Source organism: Pezoporus flaviventris, unplaced genomic scaffold (assembly GCF_033815535.1).
Source record: "Pezoporus flaviventris isolate CSIRO_AGI_PZ_B2104156 unplaced genomic scaffold, CSIRO_AGI_Pfla_v1 ptg000055l, whole genome shotgun sequence".
Classification (NCBI taxonomy): Eukaryota; Metazoa; Chordata; class Aves; order Psittaciformes; family Psittacidae; genus Pezoporus; species Pezoporus flaviventris.
Genome location: NW_026892603.1, coordinates 7,017,034 through 7,041,739, shown reverse-complemented (window position 1 = coordinate 7,041,739; position 24,706 = coordinate 7,017,034). Strand labels below are relative to the sequence as shown.

At 41.1% G+C, this 24,706-nt stretch overlaps 2 protein-coding genes across 4 annotated transcripts in view; one reads left to right on the top strand and one right to left on the bottom strand.

Moving 5' to 3' along the window:
* COL28A1 (collagen type XXVIII alpha 1 chain) overlaps positions 1–3,418 on the bottom strand; it is a 70,476-nt gene extending 67,058 nt beyond the window's left edge. Inside the window, 1 exon segment of the mRNA XM_061469179.1 lies at positions 3,191–3,418. Coding sequence (XP_061325163.1) covers positions 3,191–3,418 — 228 coding nt within the window.
* A 7,178-nt stretch (positions 3,419–10,596) lies between these two features.
* MIOS (meiosis regulator for oocyte development) lies at positions 10,597–24,332 on the top strand. 3 transcript variants are annotated; one of them, XM_061469274.1, is made up of 11 exons: positions 10,598–10,700; positions 11,615–12,981; positions 13,176–13,274; positions 14,161–14,418; positions 15,623–15,792; positions 17,479–17,544; positions 18,174–18,332; positions 19,073–19,225; positions 20,624–20,828; positions 21,899–22,028; positions 22,278–24,332. In XM_061469274.1, exons 2-11 carry the CDS (start codon positions 11,685–11,687, stop codon positions 22,372–22,374), a joined length of 2,634 nt encoding a protein of 877 aa, XP_061325258.1. In that variant the 5' UTR covers positions 10,598–10,700; positions 11,615–11,684; the 3' UTR covers positions 22,375–24,332. The 3 variants fall into 3 exon arrangements, with proteins under 3 accessions (XP_061325260.1, XP_061325258.1, XP_061325259.1); XM_061469275.1 differs by lacking the exon at positions 10,598–10,700 and adding an exon at positions 10,863–10,922; XM_061469276.1 differs by lacking the exon at positions 19,073–19,225 and having other exon boundaries at positions 10,597–10,700.
* The last annotated feature ends 374 nt before the right edge of the window (positions 24,333–24,706 follow it).

Below are 24,706 nucleotides of genomic sequence, written 5' to 3'. Positions count from 1 at the left end.
AGTTAGATTGTGTCACTATCGTAAGTATTAACCAAAGCCATGTCCCATAATTTCATATGGAAAAATGTTAGGAATACACAAATTGAAGTTCATCTTTGTTATAAAAACAGCTACCAAGTGTTTATTGGAAACATACAAAAAAGTCACTACGTCTTACTTTGATTGTAGCAGAGGAAGTAGAATATTGAAAAATCAAACAGATAAGAATAAAAATACAGGCTGCCAATTTTGCCTTGATAAATAATATAGACTACTGTATTTGGTTAAAATTTTCCATACATTTTGGACTACTCTATTTATCAAAATAATTGCTGAGTCCCTAAAGATTACTATTATTACGGAAAAAAATGCTGGTTTTATGAGGAAAAATGCATTTAAAACGGGAGGAATATAGAATGACGTCTAAGCCAACTACTTGTGGTACTATTAGACCACATTTGTGCCTTAAATTAATAATCCTGTGAATATATAACACATGAAATGTTGTTTCTTGGATAAGCCAAATTCTCCAGTATGTTTAGAGACACAAAAAACAGCCAACAAACATTAACACAAATGATGGCAAAGGCTAGTCTATCCATGTGTTTTTAAACTAAAGGCACCAAATACAGGGGGATTACTGGAAAGACAGAAAACCAGCGGTTTATGTTTTCTTCAAAAGGTTTTGCAAAGCTATATAAATGTTGGAAAGTCCATTATGTACTGTAATTCAAAAATTAAAGTAGGGACATATTTAATAAGGAAGCTGAAGAGTATATGTTCCTTTGATTTCTGAGAAAAGAAAGAAATATGAGAGGTAGCTAAGTAACTAAGACCCTGACTAACAGTGCCAAAGCACATGTTAAAAACATGACATTTAAGTATTTCCCAACCAACTATCAGCCTTTTATCTGAAGAAATCAGAAGGATGCTCTTCAGCGAGAACCCGAAGTTTTCCAATTCAGCTTCTACTTTCTATTTCAGACAAATTTAAGAACAGTTAATAACAAGTAAAAGAGAAAAGGTAAAAGTACACATCTAAATGGCTTGCAGAAAAGCAGGATCTGAAATCCTAATCACAAAGGACCAAGGAAATATCTTTTTTTTTTTTTTCCAGGTAATTTATAAACAAGAAGAAAACTTGGTTACTGTGAGTGTGATCAAATACTGAAACTGGTTGCCCAGACAGGAGGTGGAGTTTCCATTCTCAGAGATACTCAGATGCAACTGGGCAAGATCCTGAGCAGCCTGCTCTAGCTGACCCTACCTTGTGCAGAGGCATTGGACTAGCTAATCTCCAGAGATGCCTCCTAAATTTAGACATTCTGTGATACCAGGCCACTGAGAAACTAACCTGTTTCAGAAATTTCACTCAAAATACAAAAGAGTTTTTGTAAGAGTACCTTACTCCCATTGCAAGTCCTCATCAGCCATTTGGGCTCTGTCACTGACTTACTAATGTATATCTAGTTCACCTACTTTTCAAGCATGGTGTAAAAAACATCATTTCTGATCTTCCATGAGTTACATTAAAATGCTTACCGTCCCTTCCTCTGTTAAAGACACAACAGGTCTGACAGCAGGACAAACCATGCAAAAGTACACCACTACACAGAAGCAAATGCTATAATGAAAAAATAAAGCAAGACGAATTTTTGTCTTCTGAAATCAAAATCGAAGACCTAGCCATACAGGTGTGAAAACAAGAACCCAGAAATAGCCATGCTCCAATTCGGATGTCTCCCTGCAAAAAAAGGTTTGAGATCAGTTAATTTGCTTGCAAGAAGAGAAAAACAGAAGTACATGGCTTAGGGTAGGCACACTTACCTGTTTAATACATGGGTTTAGGGCTGACCAGTAATTGAAACTCTTGCCAGACATTTTAACAGCTTTTCAATCCTAATAAGTTAATACCTAAGAGACATATAAAAAACACCAACATATTATGTAAAAGTCTCTTACAACTCAGAAAAAGTGTTCCAAATAACCACTCTTTTATGAGGCATTTATTGGTCTTTATGGAATTATGAAATTTACTAAAATGTAATTGCTTATGAATATATAAAAATAAACTATTTATTAAAAGGTATATTAATTTACTCATTTTTATAAATTCATTGGGGGATGAACTAGATGACATTTACTGGTCCCTTCCAAACTAAACTATTCATTGCTGCTGAGATAAGTACCTCCAGAGGGGAGCCCTGAATCCCAGAGCGACAGGGAATACAGCGTCAAGAAGCCTGAGTTCTGAGAAGCGAAAACCACCGAGTGAGCCTCAAGCCCTCACCAGGCCTTGATCGGGAGCCGGCACTCCACTGAGGTGAGCAGTGACTGCCAGGGTTGTCGTGAATGGGGCGACAACTGATTGGCAACTAGTCACCAGTTTTAAAAACCCTCAGCTAAGCATCACGTAAGGGTACTGTATAGAGGGCAGAGATTGAGAGATTGGACACAATTCCCCCAGCACATTTATCCAAACACCTGAAACGCAGCACGACCGCTGGTCTCTCTCCCATAGGCTGATTTCTTGGGTGGCCTGGAGTGAGGGGGGAAAGGGACAGTCACCGAGTTTCTCATTGGAGATGTTGGTGCAGGCTGCAGAGGCCTGGGGTGCATCATGCACAGTATGACCTGCCACTTAGAAGAGGTGACTCTCCAGCTGCAATCAGCGCTGGGGCAGGCTCACAGTGAGTCCTGGGTGCAGTTCTGGGCTCCACCAGTTAAGAAGCACATGAAGCTCCTTGAACGCATCCATAGGACAGCAACACAGGCATGTCCTGTGAGGAGCGGCTGAGGACACCGCATCTGTCTAGTTTAGAGAAAAGGAGGCTGAGGGGTGACCTCATTGCTCTCGACAGCTTTTCCCAAGTAGGGGAAATGGAGAGGGCGCTGCTGATCTCTTCTCGCCGGGATCCATCGATAGGATGCGTGCGAATGGTGCAGAGCTGCCTGGGGAGGTTTAGACTAGACACTAGGAAGCATTTCTTTACCTAGAGGGTGGCCAGAAACTTCAAGAGACTTCCTAGAGAGGTGACCAATGCCTTATGCCCATCAGTGTTTTGGACGCATTTGGATAACAACACCCTTAATAACATGCTTAAACTATTGGCCAGCCCCGACGTGGTTGAGCAGTTGGACTTATGATCACTGTAGGTCTCTTCCAACTTCCGTCTTTTTTTTCCCTACTTCCTTCTTTCCCTATCAGTACCTGCTGAGGAAATACTGGATGACCTTTCTTCCCAGTCCTGCGCCAGCGGAAGCGATTGAATGGGTAATCATGTCCCACCACAGGCACTGGCTCTGTCACTTTGTGGGAAGGAGGCCTGTGCCTTCTGAGGGGGGTGAGAGATGTCGATTGTCTCTGGGTAATTTGAGCATCGGAACAGAGTTTCAAAAACCACGTGTGAACTGGTTTTTGAAACTCTTCTGTGCTCATCTCGTTAATTTGGGTTTCACAGGGTAGCAAAAGAGCACATCTCTGACAGCAGTGAGGCTCAAAGATCAAGCCCTCAGCCTGAAGCAGGATGTGCTCCTGAACTCGATGGTTGCAGATCTTTTGTAGTGGGCAATACCTGCTCATTTCCTTGTGATTTCCCCCCCATTCCCGTTCCCAGCCCTCCCCCAAATATTAGTTTTTAAAATTGCCTGAGTTGTTTCTTTTGGAGAAACAGAACCAAACACGAGAGCCTGAGAAAAACCACACTCCATCAGGAGTCCATCTGGCCCAATACTTTCTGTCCAGTGGTACCCCATACAGGTCTAAAGGAGAGTGTATGTGGGGTGCAGGCCTACTGCTGTTGGGGTCCAGAGGGTGTTCATAGGCCTTAGTGCTTGGGATCTGCCCCCTTTGGGACCTGCACTGCAGATGGCCCCTCAGACTTAAGTCAGAGCTTGTTGTGAAGAACTATATGCATAACATATCATAGCTGTTCTGTTCCATTACATTCCATTCTCTTTTGTTCCATTCCATCCCATCCCTTTCCATTCCATTCCATCCCATTCCATTCCTGGCACTCAGGATGAGTGGTAAAATGATGTGACCACTATTTACCTGAAATCAAAAGGGGTTTTCAGCACTTAAAACTCTTTCAAAGACAGAAATCAGACACAAATCAGGTTACAGGTGGAAAGGGTATTTAATTTATTTATAAATATATTTTAATCAGTTTAGTTGAGTTAATTTTATTCTAGTCTAGATGATATTTTCTTGTTCTAAATCTCCCAGAGCTGATGCTCACAAGCATTAACCCGATGCCCATGCGTAGCCAGCAGCAGGCTGACGCATCCTTCAGTCTAGCTGGAAAAAACCTCCCTTGCAGCCTGACAAAGAAGCAAAGCTGGGACAGGAGCGGTGCCGTGGTGGGGCAAGAGCAGTGTGAGAAAGAACCCAGCCACAATGGGCCGGGGAAGACCTGACAACAGGGGGTGCTCAATGCAACAGAGAGAAGCAGCAAGTCCCGGGGCCACGCTGGGGCCACCCTGGGAGCACAGAAGGCTTCCTCCCCCCTGGATGCAGGGCACGAGGGCTACCTGCGTGGAGCACAAGCAGCTGCCTTTGGGCTACCAATAACCCAAAGGATCCCCATGGAGGGGCTGTGCTCTGCTTCGGAGGAGGCAAAAAACCCCGGGGACCCTTGCTAGTCCACCTGGGGGCAAAAAAGCCTTCCCCCCATAGCTGCAGGACATGAGGGACCACCTTCGTGGTGCATGAGCACCAGGCGATAACAGAGCACCAGGACCAGAGGAGCCCTGACAAGTGGTCTTGCTCAGTGCTCAGAGGAAGGCAAAAAACCCCCAGGGACTCATGCCAGTTGGCCCCAGGGGAAAATTCCTTCCTGACCCCAGTGCTGGCAATTGGCTTCTCCCTGAGCACATGAGCAAGACCTGCTCCGGGTCCACGGGCTGGTTATGCCTCTGGGGGGACAAGGGGACGCTGGCACTGCCTGTTCTGCCTCCACCTGGAGCCATCTCAGGGGCTTCCAACAGCAGCAAAATGCTGCTGGCCTGATCCAGCCTGGGAGCAAGAACCCTTCCTGTGCCGGGTGCTGGCACTATGACATAGGGGTGACAGGGCCCCCACAGCCCTGCTGCTGCTGCCTCTTCACCCAATGTGCCTTGGAGAAAGGCCTTTGGGGTGCTGGTCCTGAGGCAGTGTCTGTGCCCAGGAGGCCCAGGGGGAGGACCCTATCCATGGCGGCCACACACTGGGTCCAAGGTGTCCCCCTAAATTAATCCCTATGTCCAGACTGTAACAAGAAAGGCTTTTATACCACGTACAGTCATTTGAATGCGGTGAACCCAGAGGTGAAAGAAAGAAAGAAAGGGGTTTTGGTTCCCTCTGCATGAACATCGCAGAAACATAGAGAGCACACAGGGTTTCCTCATCATTTCTTACCAATACACCATGTGGCAGTTGCTACTACGCTGCTTATGGTGAGGACATCTTGGAAAGAAGAATAATTTCAGAAATCTCTTCTGCATTTGTTACACAGGGTGTTCAGGTATTTGCTTGTGTTCATTAACATTCATGTGCTTGTTCTGGGGGCTTACGTCCTGTATTAGTGCTTGAATGCAACACCTCAGTGACTGCTGCCTAATTCCATGCTCTTGATAGCTCAATAAAGTGTTTTGATCCCCAATTTGATTTAAAACACATGAGCTGAGCAACTTTTCCCTGAAACACTCAGGCAAAACAAGTAACTGACTCAGTTGTGTCAAACAATTTTAAAAACCCTCAGCTAAGTATCATGTAAGGGTACAATTGTATGAGACCGAGGTCAGGGCTTGTCATGTAGAACCCTATATTCTGTACCCCCACAATGCTCACCAACAGGGAGGGGCTGGTTGTGAATATGATTTTCTAAGGCAGCCTTTGCTATCGCAGTCATGAGATGGTCAATTCAAGATCCTCAGGACAGTGAGAAGGGCATACAGCAAGCTCACTGCCCTGGACTTCAAGAGAACAGTCTTTGGCATCTTTAGAATCCTGCTCAGTAATATTCCGTAAGATAAAGCCCTAGGAGGCAGGAGGGTGCAAACTTCTGGTTGATGTTCAAGGACCACCTGCTACATGCTCAGGAGTGTTGCGTCCTGACTAGAAAGAAGTGCAGCAGGAGGGCTGTGAGACCTCCACGGATGGATAAGGAACTGCTGAGAAAACTTAGAGGGAAAAAAGACACTTATAAAAGGTGGAAGTGAGGACAGGCAGCATGCGAAGAATATAGGGATGATGTCTGGGAAGTAAGGGACCAGGTCAGGAAAGCTAAGGCCCAGCTAGAATTAATCTGGCAAGGGATGTGAAAGATAACAGGAAGGGCTTCTGTAGATATGCATTAAACAAATGACAGACTACGGAAAATGTGGGCCCTCTCCAGAAGCTAAGGGGATGTGGGAGGTGAAAGCGATAGGATATGCATTAGGAACACTCTGGGAACAAGCTATGAGGCTTTATAAACAAGCAAGCCTTGGGGTGATAAACCAGGATGTTGTTGTGAAGGGTTTGGGGGTGCTGGTTGATGAGAAAATGAACATGAGCTGGCAGTGTGTGCTCGCAGCCCAGAAAGCCAACCGTATCCTGGGCTGCATCAAAAGAAGCATGACCAGCAGGTCGAAGGAGGTGATCCTACCCCTCTACTCTTGTGAGACCTCACTTGGAGTACTGTGTGCAGTTCTGGTGTCCTCAACGTAAAAAGGACATGGAGCTGTTGGAACAAGTGCAGAGGAGGGCCTCGAGGATGATCAGGGGACTGGAGCACCTCCTGTATGAAGATAGGCTGAGAAAGTTGGGGCTGTTCATCCTGGAGAAGAGAAGGCTGCGTGGAGACCTCATCGCAGCCTTCCAGTATCTGAAGGGGGGCTATAGGGATGCTGGGGATGGACTATTCATTAGGGACTGTAGTGATAGGACAAGGGGTAATGGGTTCAAACTTAAACAGGGGAAGTTTAGATTGGATATAAGGAAGAAATTATTTACTGTTAGGGTGGTGAGGCACTGTAATAGGTTGCCCAGGGAGGTTATGAATGCTCCGTCCCTGGCGGTGTTCAAGGCCAGGCTGGACAGAGCCTTGGGTGAGATGGTTTAGTGTGAGGTGTCCCTGCCCATGGCAGGGGTGTTGGAACTAGATGATCTTAAGGTCCTTTCTAACCCTAACTATTCTATGATTCTATGATTCTAAGAGGGTGAAACTGTCGTCGCGAGAACAGAGTGTGATCAGCATTGTGATTGGACTATTTACCTTGGGGATTTTTTAAAGAAGCCAATGAGATTGAACGTGGTGCACTCGTGCAGGTTGTAAAAGTACCAAAAAAGGGGATAAAAGGGCTTGACTGTAATAAAGTTTACTTTTGGTCTGAGTCTCAGTATCCTCACCAACCTGAGTTCCTGTCTCAATACACCACAATGGGAGTTCTGGCTGCCCTGGATTTGGAGAGAGGTGAGGTTCTCAATGAGTTCTTTGCCTCAGTTTTCACTGGCAAATGTTCTGACCCCAGCATCCAAGTCTTGGAAAGTAGATGCAGGGACTGTGAGAATGAAGACTTTAGGGCCACCATAGGAGAGGATCAGGACTGAGATCATCTTAGGAACCTGAACGTGCACAAGTCCACGGGACCTGATGAAATCCATCCGCGGGTCCTGAAGGAGCTGGTGAATAAAGTTGCTAAGCCACTGGCCATCGTATTTGAAAAATCATGGCAGTCAGGTGAAGTTCCTGGGAAATACAAACCCTATTTTCAAGAAGAGGAAAATGGATGACCCGGGGAATTACAGACCCATCAGTCTCACCTCTGTGCCTGGCAAAATCTTGGAGCAGATTCTCCTGGAAGGCATGCTAAGGCACATGAAAAACAACAAGGTGCTTGGTGACAGCCAGCATGGCTTCACTAAGGGGAAATCCTGCCTGACCAATTTGGTGGCCTTCTATGATGGGGCTACAGAACTGATGGACAGAGGTAGAGCAGTTGATGTCATCTACCTGGACTTGTGCAAAGCGTTCGACACTGTCCTGCATGACATCCTCGTCTCTAAATTGGAGCGACTTCAATTTAATGGATGGACCACTCAGTGGATAAAGCACTGGCTGGATGGCCACATGCAAAGATGTGGTCAATGGCTCGGTGTCCAGCTGGAGACCAGTAATGAGTGGTGTCCCTCGGGGATCAGTGTTGGGACTGGTCTTGTTCAACACCTTCGTTGCTGACATGGACAGTGGGATTGAGTGCGCCCTCAGCAAGTTTGCTGACGACACCAAGCTGTGTGGTTTGGTTGATACGCTGGAGGGAAGGAATGCCATCCAGAGGGACCTCGACACGCTTTGTGAGGTGGGTTGATGCCAACCTCATGAGGTTTAACCATGCCAAGTGCAAGGTCCTACACCTGGGTCAGAGCAATCCCAGGCACAAGTACAGGTTGGGCAGAGAAGAGATTCAGAGCAGCCCTGCGGAGGAGGACTTGGGGGTGTTGGTTGATGAAATGGGGAAATCCCCACTACTTGCTGTTACAGTAAATGATTGTATTCTGATACTTTATAGATGACAAATGCTTGTTTCATGATTATCTTTTACCAGTTTTCTGGAAAAGACAGACCAAGAGATTCTACGTACTGCTTTCCTAGCTGTTTTTTTATGTTCAGGCCACCTTCAAAACATTCCTGGAATAACCTGTTATCTGATAAAACAATTTCCTTGGCCTCTTACAGCTTCTTGGTAGGTTGTTTAATACATTTTTTGCCTTTCTTATATGAGGTATTCAATACTTCCTCACTAGACTGATGTTTCAACTTTTTTTTTTATTTCCTAGAATTCCCTTATTACTAAAAAGATGCTACAAACCCCAGGGGAGACCCCAAACTTCCCACGCCTTCAGAATATTAAGGACATGTGAAAGACATTTCTATCCTTTGACAAAATTTGCTTTCCTTTTTGCTCTTGAAATAATTTTCTTAATGACTGCCCTGTAGGAACTTACTTACAAACATTTCCATTTTGTCTTTGGTATAATATAGAGACTGTAAGGAAAAACACTCAGAATTGCCATTGACAGGATTTAGGTATGATCCACATGAAAGATTTGTGCAGTTACAGTAGTATCTATTTTTAAGTATTTTTTCGTTGCAGAAGTACAATAATTTTGAGTTTATCCTATATGTCTAGGTAGGAAGCCTTCAGCTGTTCCTTCTCTTGGCATGTTTCTGAGATTAAAAAGTCAAATGAAGACTGACTTGGCATCTGCAGGGTGTAGATTAGACTCCATATCCATGTTTAATTCCCATCACAGAGTATATTCAAAACCAGAGATGCACCAAAGGACACATCTAGAGAATGTGTGTGGAACACATCTGTATAATTATTGACAGACTATTTCCCCTTTTAAGGTTGCCTAATATTTCCTATTTAAGACTTTTTTGTTGTTTATAGTTTAACTTTAAAGACAGAAACTGAAACTGTTTGTGCCAGATGTTTTTCCAGCTACATTTTATCCAAAGCAATCCAGTCATTTCCAAGAATAAGGCTAATGAAAAACAGATGGTTTCCTTCAGTCAAAATCCACATATAATATTTTAAAGCAGCATAGTATACTTCGGAGAGTAGAGAGACAGAGCTTAAGGGGAGGAGAAGTAAGGTGAAAGAGGGATATACTTGCTGTATTTCTTGTGCAAATCTACTTAATTTTGTCCAACCTTGTATGCCTTTAACAAAGGTCATCTGCACCCACTTATGGAACACTCGGGTTGGAAAAGAGAGAACTCGGAACAGATGGAAGGTAGAGGGGCTAAGTGCAGATAGAGCTGAACGCAATGTCAAGAGAGCTGCTGCTACCAAAGATGTGGTGTGTAGTACCCTGCACATTCCTGCAGTGGAAGGACGCTGGAAACCAGCTATTCGCAGGGCAAACAGGCACCCAACGGCATGCTCCAGGCTGAGTGTTTTGTGAGGTTTTCTTCACACCGGTCACAATTTTCAGTGTAAGAAATATCGTCCAGTTGTTACCTCTTACTTCCACCCGTGTGTAAAAATTGGTATTCCCGCTGTTAGCCCCTTTTCCACCTGTTGGAGTACTTATCAATGCTAACGTTTTAACAATAAGCCATGGAAGAATGCGACATAAAGCAGTAAGAGTGTTGCAGCTGCCCCATCCCTGGCAGTGCCCAATACCAGGATGAACGGGGCTTTCAGCAACCTGGTCTAGTGGAAAGTGTCCCTGCCCCGGGCAGGGGACCGGAACTGGATGAGCTTTAAGCTCCCTTCCTACCCAAACCCACGCCAAGCCTGTGACTGCGATATGAAACCAGCGCAGTCTGCAGTCACCAGCTCGCGGTGTGACCTGAGCTCGTTCTCTCCAGTTCCCCTGGAGGGTGCGCGCTGCCCAGCGCCACGCTCCGCTCAACCACGGCCTCCACAGCCTGAGCACCACCCGAGCACCGCCCCCTCTCGGAAACCGCCACGGCACTGCGGGAGGGCGCGCTCCGAGGCCGGAAATTAGCGCGCCTCCATCCAGCGGAAGGCGCTCTGCGGACCACGGCAGCTCCTCTTCCGGAAGTAACGTTCTTTTCTCCTCCCTGTGCGCCGGAAGTGTCGCTGTTTTCCCCGCACCGTAGGGGGAAGCGGTCGTGCGTCTTCAGTGCTTCCTTCTCTGCCGGCCGTGCCGGCTGGCGGCGGGTCGCCGCCGCCTCCTTACCCTGGCTGCAGCGGTAGCGGTGTCGGAGGGCCCCTCGGGCTGGGTGAGCACAGCCGCGCGCGGACGGGGGGAGTGGGTGCGTTCCTGTCTCCAAGGCCGTGTGCCCGCAGGTCTCGGCAGCCGCCCCTGAGCGGAAAGCGGCGAGCAGGATGGGCTGCGGCCCTGTCACGGCGGAGTCCGGCCGGGGCGTGGGCATCAGGAGGCCCAGGAGGAGTACATTCGCTCCCTTTTCGTACTTCCCAATCGCGTGTGTGCCTCTCTCCAGGTACAGAAGGTGTTTATAGGGTGTGGGGTTGTTTTGTATGTAGGTATGTGTGATGGTTCTGGGCACGCAGTTGCTGAAAGTGTAAATGGTCTTTAACAGCAGTGCCCATTTATGAATGCTGTTAGGCCAAACGTGAATGAGGAGAAGGTAGTGCTGGGGCAGAAGGTGGGATTTGGAGCAGTAGAATAAGATAAAGAGTGAAAAGTTGTATTTCTTTAGGAATCTTTGAAGAGGGCAAGCCTTTCCAGGCTGTGGAACAGACTTCAGACAGAACAGGCAGACTCTAATTTTTCTCTACGATTGCACTTCAATTAGAGTGATTTTCTCTGCATGTTTTAGGGAGTGTCCCTTTACCAGCAGCACACCCATGTATTATGCTACATCACATCTCAGCTAATCCTGTTTTAAGATTAATATGCGTGTTGAGTTTGTAAACACAGCAAATCCTGCTGTCAGGTTTGTAGGTGGCTCAGTTGGCTCTGTCTCTGTAGGAATACGCCAGCAAAACCAGTGAGCTGTGGGGAAAGTGATGTAATGAAGAGAATGCTTCAGGTTTCGGCCTGGAATTCGTATGTGTTAAACCCCTGGGCTAAATGTCATTCAGAGCCATATTTTTGTTTGTTTAAAGGTGATCTCAGATTACAAAGGAATGTGGGTTTTGATAACGTTGGTACAACTTGTTCTCTCAACAGTTTCCATATGCATGGATATCACCTGATTCTTCTCACAAGAGCTTAAATTGTGTGTAAACCTACCCTAAACATGAGTGGCTCCAAACCTGATATTCTGTGGGCCCCGCACCATGTTGACAGATTTGTTGTGTGCGATTCGGAATTGAGCCTTTATCACATTGACTCTGCTGTAAGTTCAGAACTCAAGGCGGGGTCCTTGCGATTATCGGAAGAAACAACAGCTACGCTATTGTCCATAAATTCCGATACACCGTACATGAAATGTGTGGCTTGGTATCCAAAGTATGATCCTGAATGCCTCCTTGCTGTTGGACAGGCCAATGGTCGAGTGGTTCTTACTAGCCTAGGTCAAGACCACAACTCAAAATGTAAAGATTTAATAGGCAAAGAATTTGTTCCCAAACATGCGAGGCAATGCAACACCCTTGCATGGAACCCACTGGATAGTAATTGGCTTGCTGCTGGGTTAGATAAACATCGAGCTGACTTCTCAGTGCTCATCTGGGATATCAGTAGCAAATATGCCTCAGAGACTGCAGTTGCTACAGAGAAAGTAAGACTTTCATCAGGAGATGCAGAAGCAGGACTGGTAGTAACAAAGCCATTATATGAATTAGGTCAGAACGATGCTTGCCTCTCTCTGTGTTGGCTTCCACGGGATCAGAAGCTGCTTTTAGCTGGAATGCATCGAAATCTGGCTATTTTTGATCTGAGGAACACAAGCCAAAAAATATTTGTAAACACTAAGGCTGTCCAGGGAGTGACTGTTGATCCCTATTTCCATGATCGTGTAGCTTCCTTCTATGAAGGTCAGGTTGCTATATGGGATTTAAGAAAGTTTGAAAAGCCTGTTTTGACCTTGACAGAGCAGCCAAAACCCTTAACAAAAGTTGCGTGGTGTCCAACAAGAACAGGACTGCTAGCTACTTTAACAAGGGATAGTAATATCATTAGACTGTATGACATGCAGCATACTCCTACCCCTATTGGAGATGAGACTGAGCCAACAATAATTGAAAGAAGTGTCCAACCATGTGAAAACTACATTGCTTCATTTGCCTGGCATCCCACAAGTCAAAATCGAATGGTAGTAGTGACTTCCAACAGGACTATGTCTGACTTCACAGTTTTTGAAAGAATTTCTCTTGCATGGAGTCCAGTGACCTCCTTAATGTGGGCTTGTGGACGACATTTATATGAGTGTACAGAAGAAGGAAAGGCTAGTTCCTTGGAAAAAGACATAGCAACCAAAATGCGGCTCAGAGCTCTGTCAAGGTATGGTCTTGATACCGAACAAGTTTGGAGAAATCACCTCCTAGCTGGAAATGAAGATCCTCAGCTGAAATCACTTTGGTACACTCTGCATTATATCCTTTATTTTATATCCTGAAGAAGTAATATGCCTTTATATGTAAACCACTTATATGAAATTCTTGAAAATCTTTAATGCAACATCCTGTAAATACTTTGTATGTGTTAATATAATGTGACTTTAAATTAAAAAATAAAAAAGTTTTTTAAACACTTGGGAAAAAATTAAGCTTCCTATACATGAAAATACTTATGAAGCAGTACACTGAAGATATGGATCAAAAACTTACAGGAAACAAAGGTCCCTTAGTTTATGCTGGCATTAAATCAATTGTGAAGTCATCTTTGGGTAAGAATATTCCAACTTTGATAAGTTCTGTTGTAATATGCTTACAGAATGATGCATTCATGGGTTTGCCTTTAAAAATTGTTGAAAGAGGCTATTTCAAAATAGAGAAACAAAGTATTTATGTTTGTGTTTTAATACAAGTAATTTAACAGTTTATGTTACAGTAATTCTGAGAATTTTCTTGGAAAGTCAGTGACAATGAAAACAAGTATCCTTGGAGGTAAATCTTCAACTGAACTATTCCAAGTGTGGTTTTTGACTATGGCACTGAAAATTCTTGCTCCCCACTTAACTGTTATGTTTTTTTGAAGTGCTACACAGGGGTGTAGTTCTTTACTGTGGTCACTGTGTAGGACATTTGTATAACTATGTTTAAATAAGCTGTCTGGACATCTCATGCCTCTCATGCTCAGAGAAGTTTTTATTAGGATAATCTAATATTTGAATCTTTCCTTCTTTATTTGTTATGTCTCTTATTAATGTTATGCTCCTTAGAGCAAAAAAAGTAACTCTTCAGTGGTGGGAAGGCTTCTAGCACATGGGTGCTTGCTAAGGAAAGAACTGGTAGAACAGGTGCTAGGCTGTATTATGTATTTTCAAATTGGACATACTGACAGCTCCTGTCAACTGCAACAGGAATTTCCAAAATCTTATGTATAGAGGATGGAAAAGTCTTACTGGGGGATATGTGACAAGTTACAATGCATGATTTTTGCATATCAAAATAATTTTGTGTATGCTGCTCCTTACCATGGAGTTTTTTGTAATGTTAAAGTTCTAAAATATGATACTTGGCTTTATGATGGAAATCTAAGTGTTGTGTTGTCATTGCAATTTAAATTTAAATTGTGGTTTAAGCATCATTTAACTTATTTCCCATTTCTAGGAACAACAGAGAACCTCAGGCACAGCAGGAGTGGATCTGATAGGCAGGCAGATATTATTCAGTATCTGAGTGAGGAAAGATCCTTGGCTTTGCAGCTTTGTGGGTGGATAAAGAAGGGAACAGACTTAGATGTGGAACCTTTTCTAAATTCATTGGAACAGGAAGGAGACTGGGAGCGAGCTGCTGCTGTAGCACTTTTCAACTTGGACATACGGCGAGCAATACAAATTCTAAATAAAGGGGCTTCCTCAGGAAAAGGTGTGTTTAGTATCTTTTATTTTGGTATTGAATCACCTTAGTAGATTTTTTTTTTTCTGAAAACAGAGTTATATAGTATGAAAATTTGCCTGCTGTCTTACAGGTACTTGAAGTAGTTGTATTGGAGCCTGAGAATCTGGCAAATCCTGATATTTCACTCCTCAGACTATCATAAGCATTACTGTTTAGTTAAAATAGATTGTATGTTTCAATTTCCTACTGTTGCATTCCACAGAAAGTGTTACACTCAGAAGTAGTGGGATTCTTTTGTTTTAATGGAGTTGCATCTTGGCCAGATGTCATGTATATCTGCTTCTATTGGGCTGTATGCCACTTCCTGCTGGTACAACAGCTGTGGAATAACTGAAATGTAATACTCAGGCTCTGCAGAAAACATTTGGTTTTGAGTAATATTTGGTAAGAGTTGCAGTGTAGGAGAGAAAAGTTAAGACAATTGAGCCAGGAGACGGAGGTATTTTTGTTCTGTTTTCTTGCCAATATTCCTCCTACAACTCCAATTTGCATCTTTGTTCTTATTAAATTTAAGACTGTCTTGCCACTAAAGTGGGTAGGTTAGACATGAAGGGAGCTGTTAAGGTTCTCTTTATTTTTAATATTGCCCCTTTTTGGTGGGGGAAGTGTGTGCTTTTCATGGGGAAAGTTCAGAGTAGAGACACACTGCCTTTTGATTCAAAAACAAAATTAAACTTTATGGCAGAATTAATATCTAGATGAAATAGATTTGATGTTTTTAGGAAACTTGTTAACTTTAAGCTGCTGTATGCAATTGTCATCCTTCAGCTAGGTCAGTTAAGTGATGGCTACATAAACAATCCTATGTTTTTACTTCTTGTGAATACGAATTATGATAAAGACAATCTTATCACAGTGATAGGAACACATTTAGCAGTTCAAAACTATTTAAAAATATTTCAACAACCAGAGTGTTGTTGCTTAAAATGTAACTCTGGCCGTCATGCACATGGGCTTGTGTCTTCTAGAGCTGTTACCTTACCTGAACAGAGGCATTTAAAGCAGACCCTAATAAATTATAGGGTATGTGTGTTTTATTTTATTTAGTTTTACTACAATTTGTCTTGCATCCTGACAGAATGTTCTGTTTCAAGCTGATGCTTTCAATTACAGTTTTAATTGGATTTTTTTAACTTGAATATTGTTTCACTGTTTGTTTTTAATTAATCAGGTGATTTGAACCTTAATGTTGTGGCAATGGCTCTATCAGGCTACACAGATGAGAAGAACTCACTTTGGAGAGAAATGTGCAGTACTCTTAGACTGCAATTGAACAATCCCTACTTGTGTGCTATGTTTGCTTTCCTTACAAGTGAGTCTGGTTCCTATGATGGTGTTTTGGTGAGTAAACTTCTGTTTGTTAAAACTGCTTTAAGTAATAGGTGCCTATATATGTCTGTGTCTGTGTGTGCACACATATATGTAGGGGAAGTGCTTTATACTCAATGAATTAATTAGAATGTATTGACTTCTGATACTGTTGGGTAAGATTTTTTTCTGCTAAACAGACGTATTAGTGAATAAAACATGCATAAACAGAGAAAATAATATAGCTTACACATTTTTTAGAGGATTTTTTTTTTAGCATGGGGTTATTAAACTACTAGAAATAGGTTATCAAAATAATTTAAGCAGGGGGAAAAGGGGAAGGGAGGTTAATAATGGAAATGCACAAAACAGTAAGTGCAGGGGATTTTGCAAGAGTTTCATTAGCTGTATATGCATTGGGTTGTATTTTTTCTTGTGAAGCTATTCTGTTAAGTATTTCAACACAGTGAAATTATTTTAAGTAAACATCTTCTGAATGTGGTATAAAATTGCCATGTGAAGAACAAACTAAATCTTTAATTATGAGATACTTTGAGCCTTTGGAGGAGTAATACACTTGATCCTTGGTTAAATAACAACAGCAATACTGGATTCTATAGGAATTATTTAGCTCAAGGGAGGACTTCTGTAATGCAACAGGATAATTGGCCTAAATCCGCTGAAAAGAAAGTTGTCATGCGATATGATGCTTTTAGGGTATTTAGAAAAAAAAAAAGGGGTGGGGACGGGGGGAAATGTTTAAGAAACCCAAAAGAGAGAAACTTGAGGTTTTTTTCGTCAAGGGAGAATGTTCTGGTTCTCTGGATTTTACGTAATAATTTTATAGTTGTTTTTTATTTCTGAATTGGAAACTGACAGATCACAAGGTGGGTTGTTTGGTTTGTTGTTTTTTTTTCTTGTTTTAAGTTTACTTCAGTGAGACCTGTTGAAGTTTGCATAAAAAAATATTTTGCCAAGCACATCTCCTTGTTTTGGCAGTGTTGATCACAGTTCCTATTCTGAGAACATCAGGAGGGAAAATACAGGCACAGCGTAGTACTGGAATTTTATGTAGTCAAGGATTTATTTCTTTTTTTTTTCCCTTCAGTGTCACTTCTACTAAAAGGATTAAAAAGCAGAAAGTAAATATTATTGCATTTCTGCACCTTGAGTGCCAATATTCTTGTGAGAAACCCGTGCTCTGGGTTTTTGGAATTAGTTTTTAGTTGTTTGAGGTTTTGGGTTTGGTTTTTTTTTTTGTTTGTTTGTTAACTTTTAATCATGATTTTTAGAAAGGATTTGGTGGTTAGGCTAGTTATTTTGTAAATATGGTAAATGAAGGTTTATTTTCCTTCCCCCTGTGACTTGGTAGCATTCTTAGCTGTATGTGCTAGAAGCTCTAAGTCCAGCTCTACATGACCTGCAAAGTTTCTTTGTTTTGGAGTTTCATTAACCTCGTAGGATGTTTTATACTAGGTTTTCCTACCATTTGAACAGATTATTCCTATAGCTAGTCTTGCTCTGATACCTGTATCTGAGTGTCAGTGATTAATCTCAGATTTAGTGTTTGCTTTCTTCAGATGTGCCATTTTCTTTGTACATAATTAATTTCATAGTATTAGCTATACAATAGTGCAAATGGTCTGACCTTTACAAACAATGTATTGACAAGGTGGAAACTTGTGTGTGATGGTGGTATTTCTGTGTTTCTCTCCAAAGTATGAAAATAATGTAGCTGTACGAGACAGAGTGGCATTTGCTTGCAAGTTCCTCAGTGATGCTCAGGTAAGTTTGTGGCTGCACATTTAAGCAAACTGTAAGGCTGGGCTTTATTTAGAGGTGGAAGAAACTCTGGAGTGGAGGGGTGAACAGTGGGAAAAGTCATGAGTGATCTGTCTCACTGCAATAGGATATAATCTGGTCTTCAGTTTGTACCTTCAGCTTGATTTTTTTTTTGTTGTTGTTGTTTTTCTTGTTTATTTGAGGATTTTATTAGTATTCATGACATGCTAGTTTGCTAAATGCTGTTGCATTACCTTTATGTCTGTTTTTCTTGAATATTTGTACTTACTCAGTATTTATTTCCAGATGCTTATATTCAAATTAAGGCTTGGCTTTACAGCAGGAATGTTTTCATTTAAATTCACTAAAGTATTTAAATATGTAACCTACCTCTTTGCTCTTCCTATCAGGAGGCATAAAAGTTTGTTGATAAATACTTGAATTCTTGCAATACAATAGATATAGCCATATAACTTTTTCTGTGTAATGTCTAGCAAGCAACATGTTCTGTTAGCAGCTGATACTCTTAAATCTATCCAAATCATGAAAGTTTTGTTATATGCCAGTGTATGACACAAGTTAGGAAAGGCTGAATAGATGGCAAAAGTTAAGTAAATTTTTCTGTTTTGTAGCTGAACAGGTTTATTGAAAAGCTGACGAATGAAATGAAAGATGCTGGGAATTTGGAGGGAATACTGTTAACAGGGCTGACAAAAGATGGAGTTGACTTGATGGAAAGTTACGTTGACAGAACGGGAGATGTCCAGACAGCAAGCTATTGCATGCTACAGGTTAGTGTTTCACTCATATCTTTATACAGGAGAACTAAATACAGCTTCTGTAGCAGAATAATACTGCCTCTTTTGAACTAAAAAGTATTTTCTGTAATCAGTTGGGACAATATATATCATGTGTGTTTTGTGGAATCATCTGAAACAATCAGTGTTAACTATGAATATGTTTCTTCACTCTCCCTGGTTGAGATAGCTTGAGAGGATAGTAGGGGAAAGAAGCAAAAAGAAAAAGTAGCCCTTTTCACTAGCTGAACTGGGAATACCCATTCCCCTGCTTATTGCTGGTGTATTTTCAGAGAAGTTCATTATTTTTTTTTGCTTCCAGGATTTTGACAAAGAACTGAGGTGAGTTTTTTTGTTTGTAGGCATTGGGTTTGGGTTTTTTTATGATGGACTTGTCTTGGTGCTTACAGTTGCAGCTGTTGCCAACACCGTGTTTAACTGCATATAATAACAATGATTTAGAATGTGTTATGTGACAGAATTTTGTAGTACTTCATCTGACAGACACAAGTTTTTAGGAGGACCTGGCAGCACAAGTACTTTCAAGCAGCGGCAGACTGGAGAAAAAAATTATCAAATTTATGTTGCAGTTTAAGAGAAAATTAATCTTTTTCTAAACAAACTACACTGTTATTTCTCATATCTTATCGTACGCTTTGTAAAGCCTTTTTAGAAGTAAGTAATATGTATTGTGTATCTTCAGCATGTCTGACATTTTTCCCTGCCTGCTTTAGGGTTCTCCATCAGAAGTACTTAAGGATGAGAGGGTTCAGTACTGGATTGAGAACTACAGGAATCTTTTAGATGCTTGGAGATTTTGGCATAAACGTGCAGAATTCGATATCCATAGGAGTAAGCTGGATCCCAGTTCAAAACCTTTAGCCCAGGTAAATGTAATTCTGGTATGAAGTATGACCAGTCCAGAAAGGAAGGTGGCCTGGTATTTCTATAGAAAAAAGTTGCTGGCTGCAGATTGGCTTTCATGAGGATTCATGTGCAGAAGAAAGATTTCAGCTAAGGCTGCCCTAAAAATGGAGCTGAACTGTGGGTTGTTTTTTTTGTTGTTGTGGTGGTTTCTTTTTTTTTTGTTTCTTTTTTCCCTCCATTTTTTTTCTGTTTTTTTATTTTTATTTTTTACACTTGATAACTGTTTTGACAGAGTGCAGAACTATAGTAAAAAAAAAAATCTACATTTCTTCATCCCTAATCTAGGAAATCACTTTCCCGCCTTTTTCTTTCTTTTTTTGCCTTTTTTTTTTTTCTGTAGACCTTTTACTTTCAAGTACCAGGTTGTCTTTTAGAAACCGAATCTTTTCAACACCAGTTTTCTGATAAAACTGTTTGGGTCCCTTTTTCCTCCCATGATGAAAAAAATAGAGATGATTCATCCAGGTGAATTCAGCAACAGGGTGAGGATGATGTTGAAGCCAGGGAATTGAACCAAGAACTAGTTCAGATTGGCTCTGTTTTAATTGAGGTGGACCTCAGAGCTATTTTGAAGCTCTTGAACCCTAAACTGAAAGTGAACAGCAACTTTCATTATCAGTTCTGAACATGAGCTAAACCAAAAACTAACGCCCTGTCCAAATGCTATCTGCTTAACATCTGGTGGCGTTTTTAGCCAACTTCTTCTTACTACGGCACTTTCTGCTCTGCTACATATGTGCACTGCAAGCCTGAGGGCCCAGCGGTCTCTGAGGAAGGCTATTTTTGAATTAATGTATCCATCAAAGCTGTTTAAGGAGAGCTGCATCCATGCTGCTCCAGGCAGGAGGGATTTTACTGCTCTTTCCTTATGTGATCAACATAAACAGCTCCTAAAGAGTTTAAAAAGTGCTCCTTGGATTTTAAGTCAGAACTTGTGGCATAAGGTACAAAGAGAAAGATTATCAGAAAATTTCTCATGCTTGAGACTGGTCATAGAGTGAGTATAAGGAAGGAGAGACCACATTTAATTATACAGTAATTAGAGTAACCTTAGTTTCTTTCATGACTGCAGATACAGCTTTTTATTATCTTAAATAATAACTTTGCAAGTTGTCATAATTCTGCATGTTTTCATGTGCTTTTGAGGTAAGTGATCATCATTAAGGCCTACTTCTCATGACTGTGTGGCACATCTATAAGCCAAGATGGTAGAAATTCCTTCACAAGTCACCTTGGCTTTTCAGGCCACTGTCTAGAATATCTGGTAAATAAGTGTTTACTAGCTTGAACAAATTCACTCATAGGTGTAGCAAAAACGTAACCAAACAAAAAAATTAATGGGTTTTTGTTTTCTTTAGGTGTTTGTGAGTTGCAATTTCTGTGGAAAATCAATCTCTTACAGTTGTTCAGCTATCCCTCATCAGGGACGAGGTTTCAGCCAATATGGAGTTAGTGGCTCGCCAACAAAGTCAAAAGTTACAAGCTGTCCTGGTTGCCGTAAACCCCTTCCTCGCTGTGCACTTTGCTTGATAAATATGGGAACACCAGTTTCCAGCTGTCCAGGTATGATGTGCATTTTAGTTAATAAGATGGAGTACTTGTTAGAGGCCTAATAGGCAGTGTCCACTGGATGATCTTCTGTTGCACCTTTTTCTTTCCATCTGTACTCATTCTGTAAATATTCATTTGAGGGAGGAAGACCATAATTGAAAACGTGTTTATATCCCATCTGATTTTTATGATGAAACCTATGTCTCAGCAATTTGGTGTCAGACAGTATGCACAGTTACTGTGTTCTTACAGTTTTCCTAGTGACAGTGTCAGTGAAATTCCATGGTTAGAAGAAAAGATGCAAGTATTGTGGTGGTCAGTATTGTGAGCTTCAAAACTGTAAGAAATGGGAAGTGTGTTTTCTTGAGATGAATCGTAGGGATATTACAGAAATTATAGAATGTTTTCCAGACTTTTAGCTGGAAGAGAGGATAATTTAATGCGGTATTCTCTCTGTCACTAAGTATGAAAGAACATATGGATCATGTTGTCACAGTTAAGAAATACTGTGACTAGAAAGAATCTTTTGGTTCTACATGTCTTGGCTTCAGCATTATACAAGGTCTAAATGGAACTGATTTTGTTCATATTTTTAGGCCAGTCTTGTTACAGAGCCATGAAATTCTGTGCAGTTATCATCTCTTTATACATTTCTTCTTGTTCTTTCACATCTGTTATGACTTCTATATTATCATTCTTCCAACTCATAACTTGGATTTTGTTGATTTGTCTAAAGCAAACATGTCATGTGCAGTGAAACAGGCCCATAATTCAATGGAACGTAATCACTGAAACATAGATCACTGTTGAAAGAGATTCTGTCTGTAAAATTTGCTTAATAGGCAAGTTTAGGATGCCTGTAAGACATGAAGCAACAGCTCAGCAATGTAATTCTTTCTTTGGCATTCCAACAGTTCTTTACTAACTTCTCTTTTACTGACTTGTGTGGCTCTTCTCAGGCCATTTCTTCACATAATGTTGCTAATTTCAAATTTATTCTAATAGTGTTACAGGGACTGAAATATAAAAGAAGCATAATGATTTACGAGCATGTTTGGGGTGGTGGGTTTGTTTCTGCACAGGAGGATCCAAGTCAGATGAAAAGGTGGATCTCAGCAAAGACAAGAAATTAGCCCAGTTCAACAACTGGTTTACTTGGTGCCACAACTGTAGGCATGGTGGACATGCTGGGCACATGCTTAGCTGGTTCAGGTAAGCTGATGTTAAAATCTTTCTTCCTTCCCATGTCTGTGCTGCGCTGAGCAGGACATGCCTCTTTTGCTGTATCTATTATTATCATGTTTTGTTGGTTTAGAACATGTGCAAAACTTCGTTATGATGCTGAGTTTTTCTGAGCTACAATTAAGTATGTGCCCTTGCACATACAAATTGTAATAGATTACAAAATTACTGTTAATTTTATTTTACCCATTTTTTCTTTTTTCTACTATTGCTATCCAGGGACCATACTGAGTGCCCAGTTTCTGCCTGCTCTTGTAAGTGTATGCAGCTGGATACAACAGGGAATCTCATTCCAGCAGAGACTGTCCAGGCATAAATACTGCTTGAAAACGTGAAGTTTTCTTGTGGATCTCCATCATAGCCCAAGCATATATTTTATGACAAAGGTCACTTACTGACTCTGAAAAAATAAATTGCTATCGGGTTAGTATAGTAAAATGCTGTGTGTATGACTGTGCTTGGTAGAGGCAGGTATCTGTGAAATGAGCCTCTGGGTGTGGTATGTGGTCCTTTTTCAGAGGATTGAAACAGTTCAGCTCAAAAGCACTCCTGGAATTGTGGACTCTTTGGATTTACTGAAATCTGAAGAACTTTTAATAAAAAGGCTTTAAGGGTAGTGCTGGTCGGCCCTTGTATTTGTTTTCCAAACAAACCAGTGTTTATATGCTATGAAAGTGGGCCTTCAAAATAAACACCTCAAAAGTGTTCTTCACAAGATGCAAAGTGACTCTTCCATTGTTTGATCACACTTTCTTGTATGCAAATGAGTTTCCTTGAAAGTTCATTCAAAGTGCCACTGTTAATTGTACTCTGAAGACTTATTTTAAAGAGAAATCAATTTCTTTCTGCTCCCACATTTTATTAACAGTAAAGCAGCATGTTTGCAGTTCAAGGTCTTCATTTACCTACATACCTAGCTGATGTGAATTTTAATGCTAAAGAATTGGGGGTTTGTTTCCTAGTGACGTCTATCCCAGAGAAGAGTTCCCTGAAAAGCCATGTGTCTGTTTCAGTGCAGAGTGCAGGTAAACCGTGGGGAGGTTTCATTTGATTATTTTTTTAATGTAGTACTGTGAAGATCTGAAGTCTCAAGGACTGGAGACTTGTAAATATTTAAGTTTTAAACTACATGCTGAATTTTGTCTTCAAATGTATTTGAGGACTTTTGAATAGTGAGCATTTCCCTGTACTTCTGAAATATGCTGGGAAGTGTGAAATGAACCTATATAAATCCTGCTTCTGGTCACTAGCGGATACCAGTCTGCTCCATAATGGCGGCACAATTTTAGGTCATTGAACCAAAGTAGTCCTAGATGTTACCAGCTGGAATTAGGGTTATTTATTAACTTGAGAGAGATACAGTGCTATTTTGCTAATGCTGTTCTAGGAGCTGATTGGTATTGTTGTCCTTAATTTTATAGGCAACAAAATTCACACAAATTAGGGGAAAAAAAAAACCTGTTTTAAGGTATGTGATAATAACATCAGTTTACTTGGTGTGTGTTTATTTACTGATAGAAACAGTATATGAGTTACTTAACACTTACGTACTACGAAATACTAAATGGAATGCTAGCAATAAACTGGTACTGTATTGCCAGGACTGTGAAAATGGCTGTTTTAAAAGAGAATATATTGTAATATACCACTAGTTCAAAGTGCTCTAGTGTAGCTGCAACATGATAGAACGTAGAAGTGTTTTCTGCAGATGTACACAATTCCATTCAGGGCTTTGGGTTGTGTCTTATGGTTTAGCGCTGATGTTGTAATACGTCTTCTGCATCTATTCTGATCTAAAATTCTTGCCTAATTGACAAAGATCTTTTTTAAGCTAAAATCTAAGAGGTACTTGATATTTGTAGGCATGGGAGAGCAGTTACTTTTTTTTTTCTTGTTGGGAGTATTTATTTCCTTTTCCAGTATATTTGCACACTTCGTGTTGCTGTTGAAGAACTCTTCAAAATGTTCTCCATTTATAAATGTAACCTGGGGTTTACTGTATCATACCCTATTTATATAAATACAGGCAATAAAACTTCTGCTTTATGGAAATGAGGATTTGTAAGTGTCAAGAATATGTTTTTATTCCTCTGTAGTAACAACATGTAGTAAATTTTCCTGATATTTCCATGTCCAGGTGAACACAACTATTAACTTACATTGTCTCATCTTTTTATGAAAAGAAAAACTCATTTGTAATGTTTTCAACTTGACTGTACCTGTTCATGTCAAATTCTGTCCTTTCATTAAACTAGGTGCTTGCTTTGATACTCAGCATGTCTTTGAAAGGTTTTGTATTATGCATGTGTGTCCATATTCCAGTACAGTATAACTACCAGTTTTGGCTGTTGTAATTGGTGATCGGGCTCTCAGACAAGTAATTCCACTATTTACGAAGTAGAGGTGTATGTTTTTTAATGATTTTTTTTTTTTTTTTGTGGTTTTGCTTTTACATTTAAAAAGCTGTGATTTGGGGGGTGATCTATTCTAACAAAAATGATAGCTCCAGACATTTTAATAGCTGCAGTTACTTTTACATTTACTGTTTTGATATCTGCTTAAATCTCAGTTAACTAGGTAAAAGTGGCCTTGTGTGCCAATATGGTTTGACACTGTGGTTCATGCTGGCTACATTTCTGTATTTTTAT